Source organism: Paramormyrops kingsleyae, chromosome 1 (genome assembly GCF_048594095.1).
Source record: "Paramormyrops kingsleyae isolate MSU_618 chromosome 1, PKINGS_0.4, whole genome shotgun sequence".
NCBI lineage: Eukaryota > Metazoa > Chordata > Actinopteri > Osteoglossiformes > Mormyridae > Paramormyrops > Paramormyrops kingsleyae.
Window position 1 is genome coordinate 16,318,129 of NC_132797.1, and position 18,956 is coordinate 16,337,084.

The 18,956-nt window shown below is 48.4% G+C and overlaps 1 protein-coding gene across 1 annotated transcript in view; it reads left to right on the plus strand.

Moving 5' to 3' along the window:
• The first annotated feature begins 744 nt into the window (after positions 1-744).
• Positions 745-18,956, plus strand: part of hmga2 (high mobility group AT-hook 2) — a 32,865-nt gene continuing 14,653 nt past the window's right edge. Inside the window, exons 1-3 of the mRNA XM_023825774.2 lie at positions 745-1,528; positions 3,432-3,518; positions 9,466-9,516. Of these exons, the coding sequence (XP_023681542.1) occupies positions 1,421-1,528; positions 3,432-3,518; positions 9,466-9,516 (246 nt within the window). The 5' untranslated portion in view covers positions 745-1,420. The remainder of the gene's footprint in view (positions 1,529-3,431; positions 3,519-9,465; positions 9,517-18,956) is intronic.

The following is an 18,956-nucleotide window of genomic DNA, read 5'->3' on the forward strand; positions in this document are numbered from 1 at the left end:
AAGAGGACTCGCTCGATATGCATCAGATAAAAGTGACGTTTTTATTGACACCAGCGCATATCAGACTTTTACAGCCTGTGGCCTATACCCTGGTTAAAAATAAGCCGAATCGTCCAAACAATAAATTTTCTTCTGTTAGCCGGCGTGCAGTTTGTTATATCGTTTGTAAACATTTGAAATAAATAGGCAGTTTAAGACTTATATTTAAAACTTAGCAATATGAAAGGAACAGAAGGATGTAGCCTAGACTTGATGGGAACAAGTAGCCTAATTGGTATAACTAGTCGAATTCCAAACAATATATAGAATCTGCTTTTCACTGTAGGGTTATACCGTGAAAAATATATGTATGTTTGCGTATGTGCGCACACACACACACACACACACACACACACACACACCACTGGTAGTTTACAGTGTGCTGGTAATTGTTCGCAGCGTTTACTACTTCACTGTGTGCTCTAGTAATAAAACAACCTTCTGCCCTAAATTTTATTCATTAAAGAATCGAAGTCCATCTATTTTCGAATTGCTCATTAGCAAACACGTCTTATGTTGGGGAGACTACCCTTGGACTGAAAACGATAGCATATTTCTTTTACAAGCGGCTGAAAGCGCGCCTCTCCCTCTGTCTCTTTAAACGCGCTGGAAGGCCGCCAGTGGCATGAATGGCTCTGGACACGTGAGTTTGTCTCAATGTGGTCTCTCCTCTTAGCGCCGCAGAATTTCTCATGTTTTCTCTGGCATCAGTCCATCCCCCAGCGTTTTTTTTCCCTTTTTTTCATTCGCGGTGCCTCCTCCGACTTGTATTTTTCACAACTCCCTCCTATGTTATCCACCCACGGGAAAGGTGTGTTTTTTATCACATCCCCATTCAGTGCGTGGACTGGTTTCGTGTGGGCAGTTTAGATATATTTAAATGCCTGGTTTTTTTCCTCCTAACCAACCGCTGCAAAACAGTTTTCCCCGTAAGTCTTAAAACCCAGCACTTGTGATTTGTAAGATCATTTTTAAAAGCCGCGCATGGTGTGACAGCGCACTGTCACTCTTCAGTTTAAAATGCCTCGCACTCATTCTTGCCAATGAGACAGAAATCCCAATCGATCACTGGCGTATTTTATTGTAAGTAAAAACCACCCCCACCCCTTCAGAAAGAAGCATTTTTAAGTTCACTGTAGCGATTAGATCGTGGTAATACACCCGTATTCTACCGTGAATTTTTATTTTTTATTTTATTTTTTTACTGGGAAGCGGTCAGATTATCAAACGACTCTTTTATCTTTGTGTGGAAATCGCCGATTTCTGCGTTACAAGAGAAGATCCCCTCGTCTCGTATTCCGCACCAGGACGTCCGGTGTGCCGATTCAGACCGTGTTTTAGAGCTGAAGGTGCAGGAGATTACAATTTGGTACAAGTCACCATGAGTACACGGGGTGAAGAAGCCGGCGAGCCGTCAGGGTCCCAGGAGCAACCCGCTACAGCACAGACTCCCAAGCGAGGACCGGGCAGACCTCGGAAGCCGCAGCAAGTCAGTATTTTTTCCCCCTCAAATCTTTACAATCTAATAAAAATGTGCTATTGTCATTTGGTCACCAGTTGCATCTTGGTAATATTGGTAGCAGGGTCGCTCCGCCGTAACTGAGGCTGATGGCTCAGCGTTTATTCCTTTACCTAGAGAGGGAAATATGATTATGTGAACACATCGCTAATGATCCGGAAGATGTTGGTTTAAAGAGAGCGTTTCACTAAAACGATTAAATTATTATTTAGGAAGTTAGCCAAATATATTCAGATATATGCCACTGCTTTTGTTCAGCGATACTGCCTAAGGATGTGAAACTAGTATGTTTGGGTATTTTATTTCTTTGAGTGTAAGCAGTTTAATGCTGTTTAATACTGAATATATGTCTTGATTTGAAAATGCGCTGGATTTTATTTATCTTGTGTTACACTGTACACGCGACGATCTCTGCACCGTTTTTTATTTGCATGAAAAATAAGCAAAATCATTAATCAGCGTAATTAATAGACCACAATTTTACTCATCAGCTAAAGAATTGCATTTGGGCTAGTATTATTGTTTGTTTTCTTAGTTTTTCGGCAGTTGATACTATGTCAAAGCAGCTATATCTGCAGTTACATTTCCATGTGGGAAACGACTTCTGAAGACATTTATCTCCCTCCTAGATTATCGAACCATTTTGATTTAGACTGTGCATCATTCAGGAGGCATGAATAATATTGATGGCGGAGATGTGATGTGAACGTTTAATTGCACTGGAATCACACAAATATACTGAACAATAAAGCAGCGTGATGATTCGCATGGTTTAGTCATCTACCACATCCTGTATTATGCATGTTACTTTATGTTTTTATAATACACATGTTTATAGTTTATAAGATGATTCATTGGTAAAATAAATCGCCTGTGAATCATTCTTAAAAATGTTAAATTTGTATGTGAACATACTGTAAAAAATAGTTTGGCTCCAAGTGTTCAAGTCTCTGTGTGTTTTTTTATTTATTTTTTGGAGATGAAACAAGTATGTTAAAATATGTCCCGTCAGCCATAACATTGACTAAATTGTGTTAATTCTATAGATTTACAAAACCGTTTAGGCCTATTTGGTTTGCATAGGAAACACAAATCAGACGCTTTTACTTAGCGTATACTCGAAAATCTATTTTTCATTCCTGACAGAGCTGATATTTTGGGGTAACTATGATTATGTTATTTCTGGAAGATTATTAAGACATTATTATGCACTGACGGTTAAAATGGACATATCACCATGTTTTCAATAAGCGACACGACACGTTTTTTAACGACCATCCACATTTTGCAATTCATACTAATATGCAAAAAAAAAAACTACTGATAAGATCCCCCACTCCGTATCAAATAATTAATTTCAGCTTCATTTTGAAATACCACAAATAACGTAAATATGTTTATATCAGTGTGTTTTGGGGCCCAAATATGTTTACAAACATGATTGTCGTGTATATTTATTTGAAATAATTTAGCTAAAAATGAGACTACGCTAATAATGAATAAAAACCGAACTGAAAATGACTCCAGCTGTAGACTTATAATGTAATTTTTTTAGCTACCTCTATGTATATATCACTGTTTTAAATAATAAAAAAAGTTTCTTAATGCTGTGTCTATTTGCACATTTGTTTGGGGTGGTGCCTCTCTCTCTTACCCTCTCTTTCTTACAGTCAAACACACACACACACACACACACACACACACACACACACACACACACACACACACTCCTGGTCCTTATATGTAGGGTACCAAGCCGACAGAGCACCTTTACATAATTATGTCAGCCTTTTTCAATGCAGGTTTTGTTCGATTCTGGACAATTGCTTAGTGGTCAATGACCACGATTTTTATTTTTCTGTTTTGTTCCTAGGAACCAGCCGGAGAGCCTGCCCCAAAAAGACCGAGGGGGAGACCCAAAGGGAGCAAGAACAAGGGTCCCTCAAAAGCAGCGCAGAAGGTGAGGGCGTCCCAACACTCCCACCAGTCAGCCTACATCAGTGGGACACTATTCCCGATGGGAGACATGCACACACGCATGCACGCACGCACACATGCATATACTCACACATGCATATATGCCCACACAGACGCAGCTACTCAGTGTGCTCACTTGCCAGGTATTCATGCATATGAGGAATGGTCTGATTGAAATAGTGGCGGTTCAGATTTCTCAATGAGTAAGTGATGTCATCAAAGAACATTTGAATGATCACAGAAGAACCAGGGACATGTTTACATGTAATTGGTAAAAAAAAAATATATATATACATTTAACTTTATTTATAGACTTTAAAAGACAAAAATCTATCAGCAGGATACACCCGCATATAAAGCTGGATTCGTTTTCCTTTACAGTTCAGTCTGGCTGGGTTTTTTTGAGAGCACCCCAGCGGCTAACCCCCATGACGCTAACATGCTACCTTAATCACCACTCTGTCTCCACCCAGCCATTATAAACCCCTGCATGCATGTGTTTAATATTAAAGTACAGACATAGTCATTTCAGTGTTATGAATGCGGTGAGTGAATGACCAGCCCACCCTTACCAGGCAATACTCTGTAGCATTCTGTGCATTTCATATAGTAAAAGCTTAGTTACCGCATTCAAAACCGGAGTAAAATGACTTTGTCGTGGTGGTCTTTAAAGATTCTGTAGCCTCTGAACAGGGGCTGCATAACATTGACTGGAAAAAAAAAACTCCAGATGTGTTTCATTCATATTTTTTCATTCATTATTGGTGGAGTCTTGGTAGGGCTTATTTTTGGTAACAGGTTTGTCAGAGGGCAGAGGGCTTTGGTGGCGGGGGGGAGGGGGCGGGGGTTCAATGCATGTGTGCCCTCCATGTACACAGAGGAATGTTAAGGAGAGGGTATGGTGCAGTGTTTTCAAAGCGTACCACTGCATGTCTTAATTGGGAGGCATGTTTTGCTTTTGAGTAGACTTGGGGGGAGGGGACTAAACCATTGCATGCTGGGATATATGGTCAGTATTGATGCTGAATTGAAGAACAGACCCTAAATGCATGTGGAAGTTATGGACCTCAGGGCTACGTAGTGATGAGATACTTTGGGCAACACACACGTATTGAGTGGATAGTGAAATACCTTCCTGTGGACTATGGCTTGCTGACATGGCAGTATACAATATGGACTGTGACATTTTTGATGCTGGGTTTACCGATTATCATGAAGTATCAAGATATATTACATGAAGGACTTATTTTTAAAAATACCATTAGTGCCTACCTGACTGGAGTTGTGGAGTTAGCGAAGTAAATTGTACCTTGTTTCCAAATGTATTTGATCATTGTAATAAACAAAATGCTTTGTTTTTAATAAGAGCACAGACTTGGAGAACCCAATGAACTGATCACATGAGACTTTCTTTGTGGAGTGTGGGGATGCCAGTCAGTTGTGCTGTGTGATTGTGTGAAAGGGGGATTAAAAATACAGTTTTGTTATGACATGGAGTTTCTGTGCTGTGAGACTTGCTGGTTAAAACCTGGATGGTCTGCCCTCCATGGCTGAAGTCCCAGCGCAGAATCATCGTGCAATATCAGAAACGTGGGACAGTATGAACCAGCTCTTCCCAGCTGCTTGTTTTGGGCTTTAAGATGAACCGTCATTTTCCCTTTTTCCACTTTCTTAAAGAGATAAGCATCAGCCCGAGGAAAACATACGAGTTGATAGCCTGCAATTTCAAGTTTCCTGCCAGCATCTGACTGCTTGTATGAAGCTCTGAGGTGTGGGATGTTTGCAGAAGGTCTAACTGAAATGTTTTGAGCTAATAAATACATAAGCTAAGACATCCTCCATCTTCTGCTGCACATGGCAGTCTTCAAAGATTATTGGTCTTCGATGTTGTTCCTGGGCCCAGGGAGAATGATGATCTACCTATGTTAAGGGTAACATTGGGGTGTTTTCGGCACTGTGAGGGGGCACCACTAGCGTAAAGTTTACTTTGAAAGGTAAAAAGGTTAAAGGCACTGAGCAAGCGATGCATTCAGTCATGGTTTACTGTCCATCCACAAAACTCTTAATTTTGTGAAATGTGCTTCTCTGACGGTGTGGGCTCCTGATCATATGCAAAATTAAACTCTTGCAGTGTTCACAGAAGAAGCGTCCTCCCCTCCAAAAATGAAGGGATGTGTACGGAGCTGTTCGATGAGACTCTATGGTGGTTCAGCCTGTAGCCTAATTACAGCTGTCCTACCACCCAGAATCAGGACCACTTCCTTTAAAGACCTCCATGTATGAACATGTCATGTTGAATAGGAGCAGCATCTGCTGTAAGGCTTCCCATGGTTCAGATGTGCATGGACTGGTTTACTTTATACAAAAATTTCATGGATCACTAAAACAGCTGGGGTACTAGTGCATCAATCTGCAATTTCATAACTTTAACCATTTGCATTTTTTCATATGCGAACAGAAGGCACAATTGTGATCACAAACATATTGAAATAGATATTCTATTTTTAGAAATTAAGAAACCCACAATGTTCCATGGTCTGGTGGGATGCTGGCCACAGACTGGTACCAGTCCATGGACCAGGGGATAGGTAACCCTAATCTACCTGAAGCTCTTTTAGATTCAGAGGCAAATAACTTATGACTAGACAAAACAGCTATAGAGACTTTAGATATATCATCCCATTTCCCATAAGCACTCATGAAACCCAACGCCTGCAGCCTTCCCAAGGCATGTATGTTTAGGTTTAAAAGGTTGAGGTTTCATTACAGCCCTAACATGCTAAAATCCAATGCAGCAAATTTGTCAAAATCAAGACACAAATTAATGTAACACTAAACTTGCCTGTTATTTTGTTAATATTCATGATGGATTTAAAACAAAGTACACTTGTACATTCGGAAAGAATGGCTGTTCATTTAAATCAATTTAATCCTGTCGACCTAAGTTAACTAACGCGCTGAAACAGGCTGCCACTTATTAATCTCTAAAATTGTTCAAAATTACTTTTGATAGAGTTTCATTTTTATTGCAAAAATGTGCCTCTGGTTGAAGTACAAATATATAGATATAATGGGTTCTTATAATTGGTTCATGGATTAGCAATATACTTGAAAACACTTCCTAAAATGACACACCGCAGGACTCAATCAGGACTAACAAATCAACCGTTTAATAACTTGATTATTCATTAAAATATTTTCCAACCAGACTATGGGAACCGGATAAAAACGACCTCTCTGTTTGCTCATTTGAAGTCCTCTTCCCATAGCTCAGCTTGCAGCGTGTTCGTATCAGTGGCATTACAGGTGTGTGTGTGTGCGCGTGAGAGAGAGAGAGAGAGAGAGAGAGAGAGAGTAAGTAAGAGAGGGAGAGAGCGTGGTGTGTGGCCGGCCGCCCGTCCACCTCAGTGTCTGGAATGCGCGCTGCCGCTGCCGCTGGCGATGTGCGGAGTTGCTTGAACTCAGTCCGGGGCCAGGCAGCCGACATTGAAACACGCTGATGATTAATTGAACGGGGTGTACGCTTACCGACCATTAAATCCCCTGATTAAAAATGCAACGTCTAAAAAAGAGGGCCCAGATGAAGATACACAGATTGGCCGGGTTAGGGGGTGATTTTAAAGAAGCTTTATTTCTTAAAAAATCATAAATGTAGCGGTACATGTCTAAGTTTATAGGAAGTGCCGAGATACATCTAATTGCATTTGCAATTAATTCACTAATAAATTGTTGTTTTTATCAGTTTTTTAATAATAAAAGGAACTGACCTTCTGCAAATTACCATCGAATGATGGAACAATAAATATTAACGTCAGAACTATTAGTTTCGATCAATCCACCATGAGATACGCAGGGACATATAGGCCTAAAACTACCATTCCGTCATATCAGTAACACTTCTACTGATTTCTTTTCAGAACAGGTTGTTCTTCATCGATAATCACCGAAAACGTAATTTCTAGATTATTTTGCTTTTGTTTTAACCGCAGGAATTTCCTTCCCACTAAAAGTACAGCTTCGGTATTTTATATGATTAGGGTGTAACAAGTCGAGTCCCTCGGGTTCAGTTATAATAGATGCGCATTTTATGATTGATTCTGCGGTAAGTTAAAGGTAAAGTTCCCAAAAGCAGCTGACACCACTGCGTCGCTCCAGCAAGTCCGAGGACGGACAGACAGCTCTAGAAGAGTCGTAGGGCAGCGGAGTTTATGTGCGCGAATTGCCGGTGACTCTGGAACACTTCGACGGACGACCGTCTGCGGATCCCACGGTTCCGCGGTACTCTGTCTTTCAGCTCTATGGGACTTCGCAAGGTCTCCGTAAATTGTCCTTGGGGCATGGAAAACAAACTGTGCCTGTTAGCGCGGTAATGCGAAACCCGACAATGCGTGAGCGCTCACTGAGGGCAGACTACTTAACGGGGGTAAACAACCCCTCGGCCTACATTCAGGACCCTCTCCGGTGGGGGCAGCTTCAACGGGCGCCTCCGCCTCGTGCACCCGCGACGGGCATGATCGGGAGGTGCGCAACACGTGCGCCTCTGCGTCCTTTCGGAACTAATATCGGTAATATCGGATGGTCCCGCCCTCTGATTGGTCGCCGCCCCCGGGTTACGTCCTATCAGCTGTCTGATTGTTGAACCGGCAGTGAGAGGAGAGGAGCTGTCGATTATTTAACGTTTAGTTTGTCCGCCGCTTAGCAGGCGTTTGTTTGAACTGGGACGCTCGTTTAAACGCTACTTGCCGCCCTTCGAACCTGACTTCGAAGCGGACCGTCCAGTAAGTTTGAACTGTTTGAGACGGGCTTGACCAGTACGGTACCCTTGATACCTGCCCTTCACAAATCACCTTGCAAAATTTATTGAGGGCTGGCAATTTGGGTTGAGTTACATTCAGGTCCCAGTCCGACAAAGCCCATAGCCGGAGGAGCACTTTACATCCCATTAATGTTTAAAACGCGTCTTGTCTTGTTAATTGCCTTCGACTGTACGGCTTCGGTTCCTCTGCGTGGCCGAACAGAACAACCCCCGGAGCCAACCGGTCCGACGGACCCAATTTTACAGGTTCGGTAACGGAGAGTCCAGGGGGCCTCATTAACACGAATGGGGGCAGTGTTAGCTTAATGTTTAGGAAAGCGCACCTGTAATTGAAAGACTGCAGGTTCGAATCCCCGACTGGCAAGGCACCACTGAGGTACCCTGGGCAAGGTACCGCCCCCAAGCACTGCTCCCCTGGCGCTGGATTAGCCGGCCCCTGCTATGTCACAACGTCACATATGGGTTAAATGCAGAGGACACATTTCGTTGTTGTGCACTGTGTGCTGTGGTGTGTCAACACTGATCACTAAATTCTAATGTTAAACAGTACAAGCACGCCGTGGACTGAAACGCCATGGGGATGTGCAGCGCAAACTGCTGTCAATGCCTTAAACCAGCAAAATCCGAATTGACAAATGATCACGAAACAGAAGTATCATAGCTGGCAATGTAAATTTTTTTCTATAATAAACATGTATCAGAAATCGTTACTTTCCTAGTAAGCTGAACCAAATTTCTCACTTAAAACATCAACAAAAATACTCAACAACATTCCGGACCACTTACATGTTTTGTTTTCCCACCACTGCAAAAACAATTTTTTAAACCTTATCTTGAATAATAACATGCTTTATTTATGTGAGTGCATCTAATGAAAAGTACCCAAAGAGCTTGTAATATCATGTGTTCACAAGATGCAGGTTGAGCAGGCAGTAAGGTTAAGCAGCAGAACCCTTTATGGGACTTATGTATTTGGCCGGTTCCTTAGCATTCAACAAGCTTTACTGCTCGCGTGGGGTTTATCAGTATCTCACTATCCGTCGGTCTTCATGGGCAGGGCCCTGGACACACATCAGACCTTCTATAAACGTTAACAGAGTTATTTCTTTTGCAGAAAGCAGAGGCCACCGGCGAGAGGAGGCCCAGGGGTCGACCCAGAAAATGGGTAAGTTGTTTGCAGGTTTCCAGTTCGACTCTATGCAATTCAATTCATTTGAGCTTGCTTTTATATAGCGCTGTTTAGAGCATGGTTATGCCGCAGTGCTAAACAACTGGCCTTACCTGAATTTGCACAAATTGGCATCAGATTGACACCTCATGTTCTTGTGCACGTGCACAATTGCAATTAAGTTGACACTGATATTCGTTTGAATGTTGTGGCATCTTATGTCTATGTATTGTCTATGTAATGTAATGTATCCGCCCATTCTTAATGTTCTTCAAACTAAACCGAAACGGCATTGGGTCATTACATGTTTGGGGCTTACTGGGTTTTGTTTTTTTAGTTTATAAGCCAAAAAAACAAAAGTCTCTTTCGATTTCAGTCTTACTTTGTGTACTGTGCGTATCTGTTGAGACAAAGTATTAATGCAGACTTCCTTTAAAGCTGCAGTGCTGGCTTTCTACTGGTGTGTTTAAGGAGACTACTCGAATGTGTATGTTATCAGGTAAAGAAAATGTTTATACTTCGGGCTTACCACAGAAACACTTAAATAATTCCTCAGGCAGCTTGAAGTTCTCAGTGTTTATCAGCTCGTAAGTGTCGTCCCTGATTGATGGCCTGGGGGGAGAGACCAGGGCGGCGAAGAATGCCACCCAGGAAAACTACAGAGAGAGACAGGGGAATGGGAGATACATATGTCAAGCCTACTTACAAGAAGCCTGCCTGATGTTTTCTTTTTTCCCAGAGGTAGAAAACACTAAAACTTGTTAGCGGTGACTTGAAATGTATAAATGGCAGCAGCCTGTGTGGGTCGGAGATTTATACACTCGTTTGCTTGCGTGATACAGATTCATTAAACCGCTAAAAAATTAAATGATGAAAAAAAACAGGGAATAAAATGTGTACTTACAAGGGGTAAGATAAGAGAGCAAGAGTTCAGGTTGTTTTCTTAGCTTTTTGTTGGTTAACCTATAGCAGTGTGACCAGGGGGGATGTGGGGGTGGCGTGTGGATGTTAGCTAATTATCTTCTGGCCGTGGATTTTTTTTATCTGGGTCTGAGGAATGTGTGAGGGGAGAGGAAGCTGGTGAAGCCTTCCGAACGGTAACAGCGACCCAGTGTCTTCTGGGGGGGGGGAGGCTTCCTGACCTTGTACCAGGCAGGCGTGTGGCCCTTTTTCGAAATCCCGGCCTCTCCTCCTTCCACAAGATGTTCTCCGAAACTTGTCTCGTCTTGTCTGCTGGTGTCCGAGATCAGCTTCCTTATTTACTGCATAGAGGCGCTGTCAGCCAGCGTGGGGAGTGGGGAGTCGCGTTCCCATTGTCTGGCTGTTGGGATCTTATCCCTTGTCTATCCGGCTCTGCTTTCTGATTTCCCTGCGTGTCCAGGGTTGCTGTGGCAGAAAGTAGAGGCGGCCAGGGGTCAGGGATCAGCAGTGAGTAGATGAGGCCCCCTTATCTTGGACGGACAGCCGTTATTCCCGTGGCCCTTTCCTGTAGCTTCAAACTCCGCCAGATCAAGGCCTGGCTGTTAAACTCCTCGGGAATTGATTACATCTCACCCTGTCCACCGCAGAACCCCTCCCCTTGTTGACACAACACAAACACTTCTTTCCTGCTTGTTTAAGGTTGGCACACCTGGGGGAGTGAGGGGAGGGGGATTAGTCAGCCGGTTGGCCTTGGACCCCCCCCCCTTGGGGCTTGTGTTTTATCTCCCGTAACTGCATTCCTCTGCTGTTGTGTCTTCTGGGTATGGATTTTAAAATTAAACAGCCAGGTTGCCATTTTAGTCCATTTCTAAAGTCCTTACTGGTTCTAAGTGCACTTGAGTCTACTTGTGTTTGACTGCACCTGGAAGGGCTTCACACTGGGAAGGTGCGCTGGAGCCAAATGGGATTCCCAGGGGAGAAACACTCGTATTCAGTTGTGTGTCATTCGTGGATTTGTGTGAATCTTGCATTGGAGTAGCAGGACATATGGAATGTTAACCTGCTAAATGGATGTAAAGGCAGGAGAGGCTTGAGGAAGTAGGCCAGCTTTAGTCTTGATACCGGCTAATCCGGGGGAGGGCTGGACAGCTGTACTGAGAGCCCGGCTGGTAAAGCTGTTTCCCAGAACCACACGGACTTGAGAGCCCTTTTACCCAGAAGCCCTTTGGACACGCCGTACGGCCCAAGGCAGCCGACAGACCTTTGGACCGCGGCTGGAACTGATAGAGCAGTTAAAGGTGGCCGGCGTCGCCTCTGTGGCCGCGCCTCTCCCGCGCGGCTCCTTTTGATGATGCCGCAGCTATGACGTGTTGGCGATGGGGGCGGTCGATACCTGCCTTTCGCCCTGTTTGCGGAGCGGGAGAGGTACACACAGCTCCACATCACGCCCACGCGCCGGACGCCGGCCGAACGTAGGGCAAACACTGGGGCAGGCGGTGACTAGCCGGACAGGGCAGACATACTCAACCCAGAGCTGCCAGCTGGATGTCATTCAAAGGTATTTGTCTGGAAATCAGGATGTCAGCCTGCACATCACATCCAGAATACCTGGCTGTGCATTGCTAAGACGGATTGTCTTTTTGCTTCGTTGACTGAGCTGTATATTTCTGCCTGTGATAAGCAGGGAGTTTGGGGTCCTCTGAAATTATGAGATGGATTATGTGATTGACTGGAAAAAAAACGGTCATGGAAAAGCACAATCAATCATGTGCTTCAGTATGTTTAATTGGTAAATAAGCTAAATAAGACACGCATTGATTATAACACAAAGCACGTGGTAACTGGGGAGTGACACATGGTGACAGGGGTGTGACACACACTGCACCTGGGCCGCTGTGGGTTTTGGGGGCTTTGTTTATGGGCTGGGAGAAGCTGTTGCCCCCAGTAGCAAAAGAAAGCGTGTGGGTGGGGGGGACTCATCACCAGGTCCGCCTGCAAATCGCGAGGCCACGGTGCTGAAAGCGTTCCACTGCATGCGGGTGACTCAGACCCAGGCAGCCGGCCGTGTAGTGGGCGGTGCGCAGGGGAGGAGTGGGGCCAGGAGTGGGCGGTATCCAGAGTGGGTGGTGTGGCGTACAGGGGGTGCGGCCCGGTGACACACAGTTTTATGAATTAAAGTAGTGACGCAGCATTTCCGCGGGCCACCTCCGTGTATGGCCCACTTTGTGTGGCCCTCAATGCCCAGGTTGTGATGCGGTCAGTGGGGGGGGGTGGGTGTCGCAACTAAGTGTCAGGACAGTGACTCCTGTGGGGGACCCTTGCTCTACACACTTTCTTTATTTATATATCATGTGCCCCTCACAGAAAGTGAGGGCATCTAACCCCTAACCCCCCACTTGTGCTCCCTACCTCCCTCAAACACTGCTGGACCTAAGTGTTCAGTGCTCAGTGATGGGGCAGGGGGAGCGTTGCTATGCCTTACACAGGCAGATCCGGTTCTCACATGCTGAGCGAATTGTGGCCCCCATCATGCCTGATAAGAGTGAGCAAGGCCTTGGGCGGCCGGGACGTATGCAGTGTGCAGTGAACAGTGAGCTGCTGAGCGAGGCCTTGGGCAGCCAGGACGTGTGCAGTGTGCTATGGAGCGAGACCTTGGGTCGTGTGCAGTGTACAGTGTGCTGCGGAGCGAGGCCTTGGGCGACCAGGACGTGTGTTGTGTGCTGTGGAGTGAGGTCTTTGGCGGCCGGGGCGTGTGCGGTGTGCTGTGGAGTGAGGTCTTTGGCGGCCGGGGCGTGTGCTGTGTGCTGTGGAGTGAGGTCTTTGGCGGCCGGGGCGTGTGTTGTGTGCTGTGGAGTGAGGTCTTTGGCGGCCGGGGCGTGTGCTGTGTGCTGTGGAGTGAGGTCTTTGGCAGCTGGGGCGTGTGTTGTGTGCTGTGGAGTGAGGCCTTGGGCGACCAGGACGTGTGCTGTGTGCTGTGGAGTGAGGTCTTTGGTGGCCGGGGCGTGTGCGGTGTGCTGTGGAGTGAGGTCTTTGGCGGCCGGGGCGTGTGCTGTGTGCTGTGGAGTGAGGTCTTTGGCGGCCGGGACGTGTGCTGTGTGCTGTGGAGTGAGGTCTTTGGGGGCCGGGGCGTGTGCTGTGTGCTGTGGAGTGAGGTCTTTGGCGGCCGGGGCGTGTGCTGTGTGCTGTGGAGTGAGGTCTTTGGCGGCCGGGGCGTGTGCAGTATGCTGATTAGCATCGTTACTGTCCTCTGTTTGTAAGTGGTGCAACCTGGCAGCCCAGTGCCCTAGAGTGTGTCTGCAAAGCAGGAAACCCAGGGGGAAGCACGCGACTGTGTATCTGCTCGCCAGTCTGCAGAATGAAGGCCATCTTCTCCTCAGGGCCCGTCCAAAGGTTCTCAACATGCCAGATATGCACAGGGTGCAGCTAGACTGGGCTTCGACACCTCCGGCAGCATCAGCCTAGTAAACTTGCCCTCTGATGCCAGGGGCGTCACTCTGCATGCCATCTTATGTACCCTGTCAATGCCCGACTCGAAGTGGATGGACAGGTGCGAGGGAGGCTCTGGTGAGGCTCCAGTGACCCACCGACCTGAGGTCTGTGCAGAGTCTCTGGTCAGTTGCCGTTCCGGTCAGCCATGCCCCCCTCCGCCCCTGCCTTCCCAAACAGCGCCTGGGCATTTCCCCGAGTGGGAGAGTGGAGAGTGGAAGACTAGCCAGATGGGAGTTACAAGTGGCAATCTGAGTGCTATAACAGTTACTGAGCCCCCCCTCACTGGAAAGGCAGAACAGAGGGAATGCAGGATATTGTGTTTCCCACCTGTCTGAACTGGTCTCAGCCCGCACCCCCCCCCCACCCACCCAGCCAGCCACGCAGGGGGAGTTGGCAGCTGGATCGGCGTCCGCAGGCTCATGGAAGGTGTAAACACGCAGGCCGGACCAGCAGTGCTCACACACACATCTGCATGTTGGGGCACACGGTCCTTCTCGCTGGGACACCCCTATCCCCCACCCCTCGATGCAGACTCACAAGAGGAGGTGAGAGGAAGGAAGGAGAGACGGGAAGCCCCCCCCCCCCCCCCATGGCTAGCATGTGGGGTGGTGGGGGGGGGTGTGAAAGTGTTATTCTGCTTTGTTTGGGCACTATGGCAGGGAGGCAGGGGACCTTGTGTGTGTTTGTGTGTCTCTGTGTGTGTGAAAGACAGAGACCTTTTTATAGCTCTGCCTTGAAGGTGAAACACACACACAGACACACACTCTTGCCTCTTGGGGGGGGGCTTTTCTGGGCACTGTGGTGGCGGCGGCGTTCCTGCTCCTGCGAGTCAGCGTGTGAGTCAGTGGTTTGGCACACGCCAGGGGCTCTCCGCCTTGCCGCCGGAGCGGGGGTGTGTGTCTGTCTCTGTATGTGTGCATGTGTATCTGTTTGTGTGTGTATGTGTGTGTGTGTGTGTCTCTGCTTTTTAAGAATGAAACGTGCCGCTGTGGTGGGAGACGGAACCGATCCAGATTGCGCGGTCTGGACCAGGCCCGGGGCCCAGCTGGGCCTCCTGCCCGCCTTTCATGTTTCTTCTTCCTTGCGGCTCCCGCCGGTCCCAAGCTCACGTGAATGGGGCGCCCCCCCCGCCCCCTCCCGGCTGCCACTTCAACAGTGTGTTTCCTCCCTTTTCCTTACGCTTGCTCTCCGCTCCCCCCACTCTCACACACGGCCCCCTCCCTCAGAGGCAGAGTTCCCGCCAACAGGGGTGTGGGTCGAGGCCCTGGGACTCCCCACATGCTGAGAGTTTTCAGGGACCACCTCAACGGATTTCCACTGGTGACCTCCACACCCCTCCGTCCCCTGCGGCCACAACCCCCACTCCCCCCCTTCCTGCTGCAGCCTCTGGAAGCGCTTTAATCATTCTGCTTCGAGCCGGCGGCTGCAGCGCCAGCCCTACTACAGTAGGTGCTCTGGAGATGAGGACGTTGAAGGCAGTGGAGTTCAGAGCCATTCACTGGGGGTGGGACCCAGAACAGAGTGCTCCTCTCCTTTGCTTGCATGCTCTGCGGAGGAGTGTAGGAGGTGCCAACTGAGGCTTTGAGTGGCACTGTGGCAGATGAATTTAATTCCAGGTTAACCGGGTTGGTTCAGGGATGGGGGTCTTCGTGTTGGACCAGGTGCCTCACACTCAGAGCGTCTTCCTGCCTGTGGGGGTGACAGGGCTGCCAGTGAGGCCCCTAGGACCGCATGGGCAGACCACTAGCGGTCTTTGGGGACAGGGACTTCTGTGTGCTTTTAAAATGGAAAAAGCGGTGTGTTTTGCCCATTTATTGCTCCTTGTGTTGTTCCTTGTGTTTATATGTGCAAGATCTAGATTTGTAAAGTCACCATAACATCTATATCTGCACACAAACCTACACGTACAGCCTGACATGTGTTGACTCTTACTTTTCCGCAAAGGGTCTGTATCCCAGAATTCCGTGTCACTCCAGCTTCAAAATGCATGCATAACACAGTCAGATATTTCAGTCTTACTTTTTTGATATTGAGACATAAAGCAGGTTGTTTCATGTACACAAAAGCATAAAATAAATACCCATGACTATATCAGTTCAGTACTGCTGTAATTGCGTAAACATGACAGCGGCGGTCCATTACTGTGTTCTCCTTGCAGTGGGTAAGTGGGGTTGTCACATGTCATTGGTTTTGTAGTGTGTAGTGTGAGTGCTGGGTGTCCCCATGTTGCCTGGGACAGGCTCCAGATTCCCTGTGTGTTGGGTAAATGGATGGATGGATGGATGGAAAATCAAACCAGCACCTTCTGTGCCAGCTTCTCAGTTGCTGCGAGGTGTGATCTAACAATCTGCTTTTTGGAGCCACTTCTCGACGCTCTGACCGGACGGCATCTCACGGTAACGTCTCAGTGCCCTTGCTGGCAAGCCTCTTAGGCCCCCCGGTATCCACCTGTATCTTCTCTGTGGTTCTCCACCATAAACCTGTTAACTACACTGTAAAATCTAAGAGCCTTGCGGTGAGCACCAATGAATTGGTGCAGGGTCCTGCCGGGGGATGGGGGGGACGCCGACAAACAGGAAACAGGAAACCACTTTTCGTGCACTGCTTTCTGTCAGTCAGATGTTACGGTTAGTTTCCTACCGGAGAAATAGAGGACGGCTGTTGAAGAGAAGCGTCATTGTAAAATGTATTTCAAGACAGGGGTTAAAAAAAATAAAAACACCCGCTGGACCACTGAGCTATTGAGGACCCTGAAAGACCACAGCTAAAAAGGGGGACGGGGGGTGTGGGGGGGGGATCTGGATGGAATAAAGCTTAACCCTGAATTATGGCTGCCCCCCCCCCCCCTTCCCCTTCTTTGAGGAAGGCTGGGAACTGGTCTCACTTCAAACGTTCGGGCTTCCTAAACGGAGCAGACCCAATTTGTCTGTGCCTTTCTCCGCTGCAGAACACCCCCAAACCCCAAACAAAGGGCCACTTGTCCAGCCAGGAATTTTCCACATTCCACACTCCCCGGCAGACATTTTTCTCCCCTACAAAGTGCCGTGGGCAAATTCCCCCCTAATCGGGGGGATTTAGCCCAACTCTGATAGGTGCCATTCATAGCGCTGCTCGGACAGAGGAAGGGCCCACTGAGGGAGGGGGGAAGGCCAGCAGAGCGGCTGGAGCTCTAGAGATACGCAAGCTGCCGTTTACAGAAGCCAGAATGCTGCAAAGGATGGGCGGTCTGAGCCGAGACGGCTGTCGCCTCATTGGTTGAGGGCCGGGCTCGTTCTCCCGGCACGTACCGGAGCGTGACTTCATATGCATTTTTAAGGTTTGTATGCATCCATAAGAACAATGGGGTGATGATTCGATTTTATATTAATTGTATTAGGGAGCAGACATATTACCTGCTGTGCTGGACAGGCCATGTGCTTATACGTCGGAAAAAAATCCGAAGCCTGCGAAAAATGCGGATGCTCCTGAAACTCTAGGTGAAGATGAACAGAAGCCAAGCTCAGCTGTAGTTACTTTAAGCGATCCCACAAGGGCTTGAACCAAAATGGAACCGGATCAGGGATGAAGGCTGTGATTCTTATGTAGAACGATATCCTGCCTGTGGAGTGAATTAATGTTTGTCAAACATAATCTGCCTTTGGTTTTTTGATTTCTGATTTCTTTCTGTACTATTTCTGTGTCTGAGGTGATGTCCTGACTTTGGTCACATAGTTATAAATTGGTTTATGTCATGTCATGAAGTAAATGGGATTTTTGGGTTCTGTGAGGAGCCTGGGCATGATGGGCTGGAGCTGGAGGATCTGCTGTGGTTATGTGGGACCTGCCCCCCCACAGGTTGGGATGGGGTTTAAGGGACACTCCCTCCCTGAGCCCAGCACTGTGCCTCCACCCTTCCCCAGGCTGCTCATAGGGTGTTGAGTGTGGGGTCCTTATGGGGCTGGGTGTCAGGTCACATCCCGTCAAAGTCAGACCCTGTGTTTTCCCCAGTCTGCCATTAAATTACGTCCCCAAAGACCAATAAAACAAACTGGGAAAAAATAGAGAGCGTGTGCTTGGAGTGCTCGCGTGTGGAGAGCGTGTGCGCGTAGCGGGAGGGCCCGTGTGGGGGAAGAGCGCGCGTGCGTAGCGGGAGGGCCTGCGTGTGGAGAGTGTGTGCTTGGAGTGCCCGCGTGTGGAGAGTGCGGGCGCGTAGCGGGAGGGCCCGCGTGTGTGGAGAGCGTGCGCGTAGCGGGAGGGCCCGCGCGTGTGGAGAGTGCGGGCGCTTAGCAGGAGTGCCCGCATGTGGAGAGCGCGCGCGTAGCGGGAGGGCCCGCGTGTGGGGAGAGCGCGCGCGTAGCGGGAGGGCCCGCGTGTGGGGAGAGCGCGCGTGTAGCGGGAGGGCCCGCGCGTGTGGAGAGCGTGCGCGTAGCGGGAGGGCCCGTGCGCGTGGACAGCGTGCGCGTGTGGGGAGAGCGCGCGTGCGTAGCGGGAGGGCCCGCGTGTGGGGAGAGCGCGCGTGCGTAGCGGGAGGGCCCGCGTGTGGGGAGAGCGCGCGCGTAGCGGGAGGGCCTATGTGTGGGGAGAGCGCGCGCGTAGCGGGAGGGCCCGCCGGTGGAGAGTGCGTGTGGGAGGGTACAGGGTCACTCCAGATGGTGACCTGCAAGGTCAGCTGCAGGCTGGGTAGTGTCCCTGCCTGTTGCATAGATCCAGGGGAAAAGCCAAGCAGAAATTTGGGGTATGAGGCAACCTCTAATAAATGGCTCTTGGCATGCAGGCAGGGATTGGCAGGGCCAGCCAAAGGGGAGGATTTGATTGGCTCACGCACAACACTTGGCTGGGCCTTGTTGTGGCACGTTCCACAGTGGCCCTGCCAGGGCCCGCAGCCACTCGTATGAAGCCTGGAGAACAGGGAAGCATTTTCCCTGTGGCGGCGGCCTCCCGCTGGCCCCTGATTCGCTGCCTTTGATTAGAACGCCGTGCGGGTCGGTGACCGGTTGGATGGCCTGTGTTTGCATGTCTCTCCTCCCACAGCCCAAAACATGCAGTTG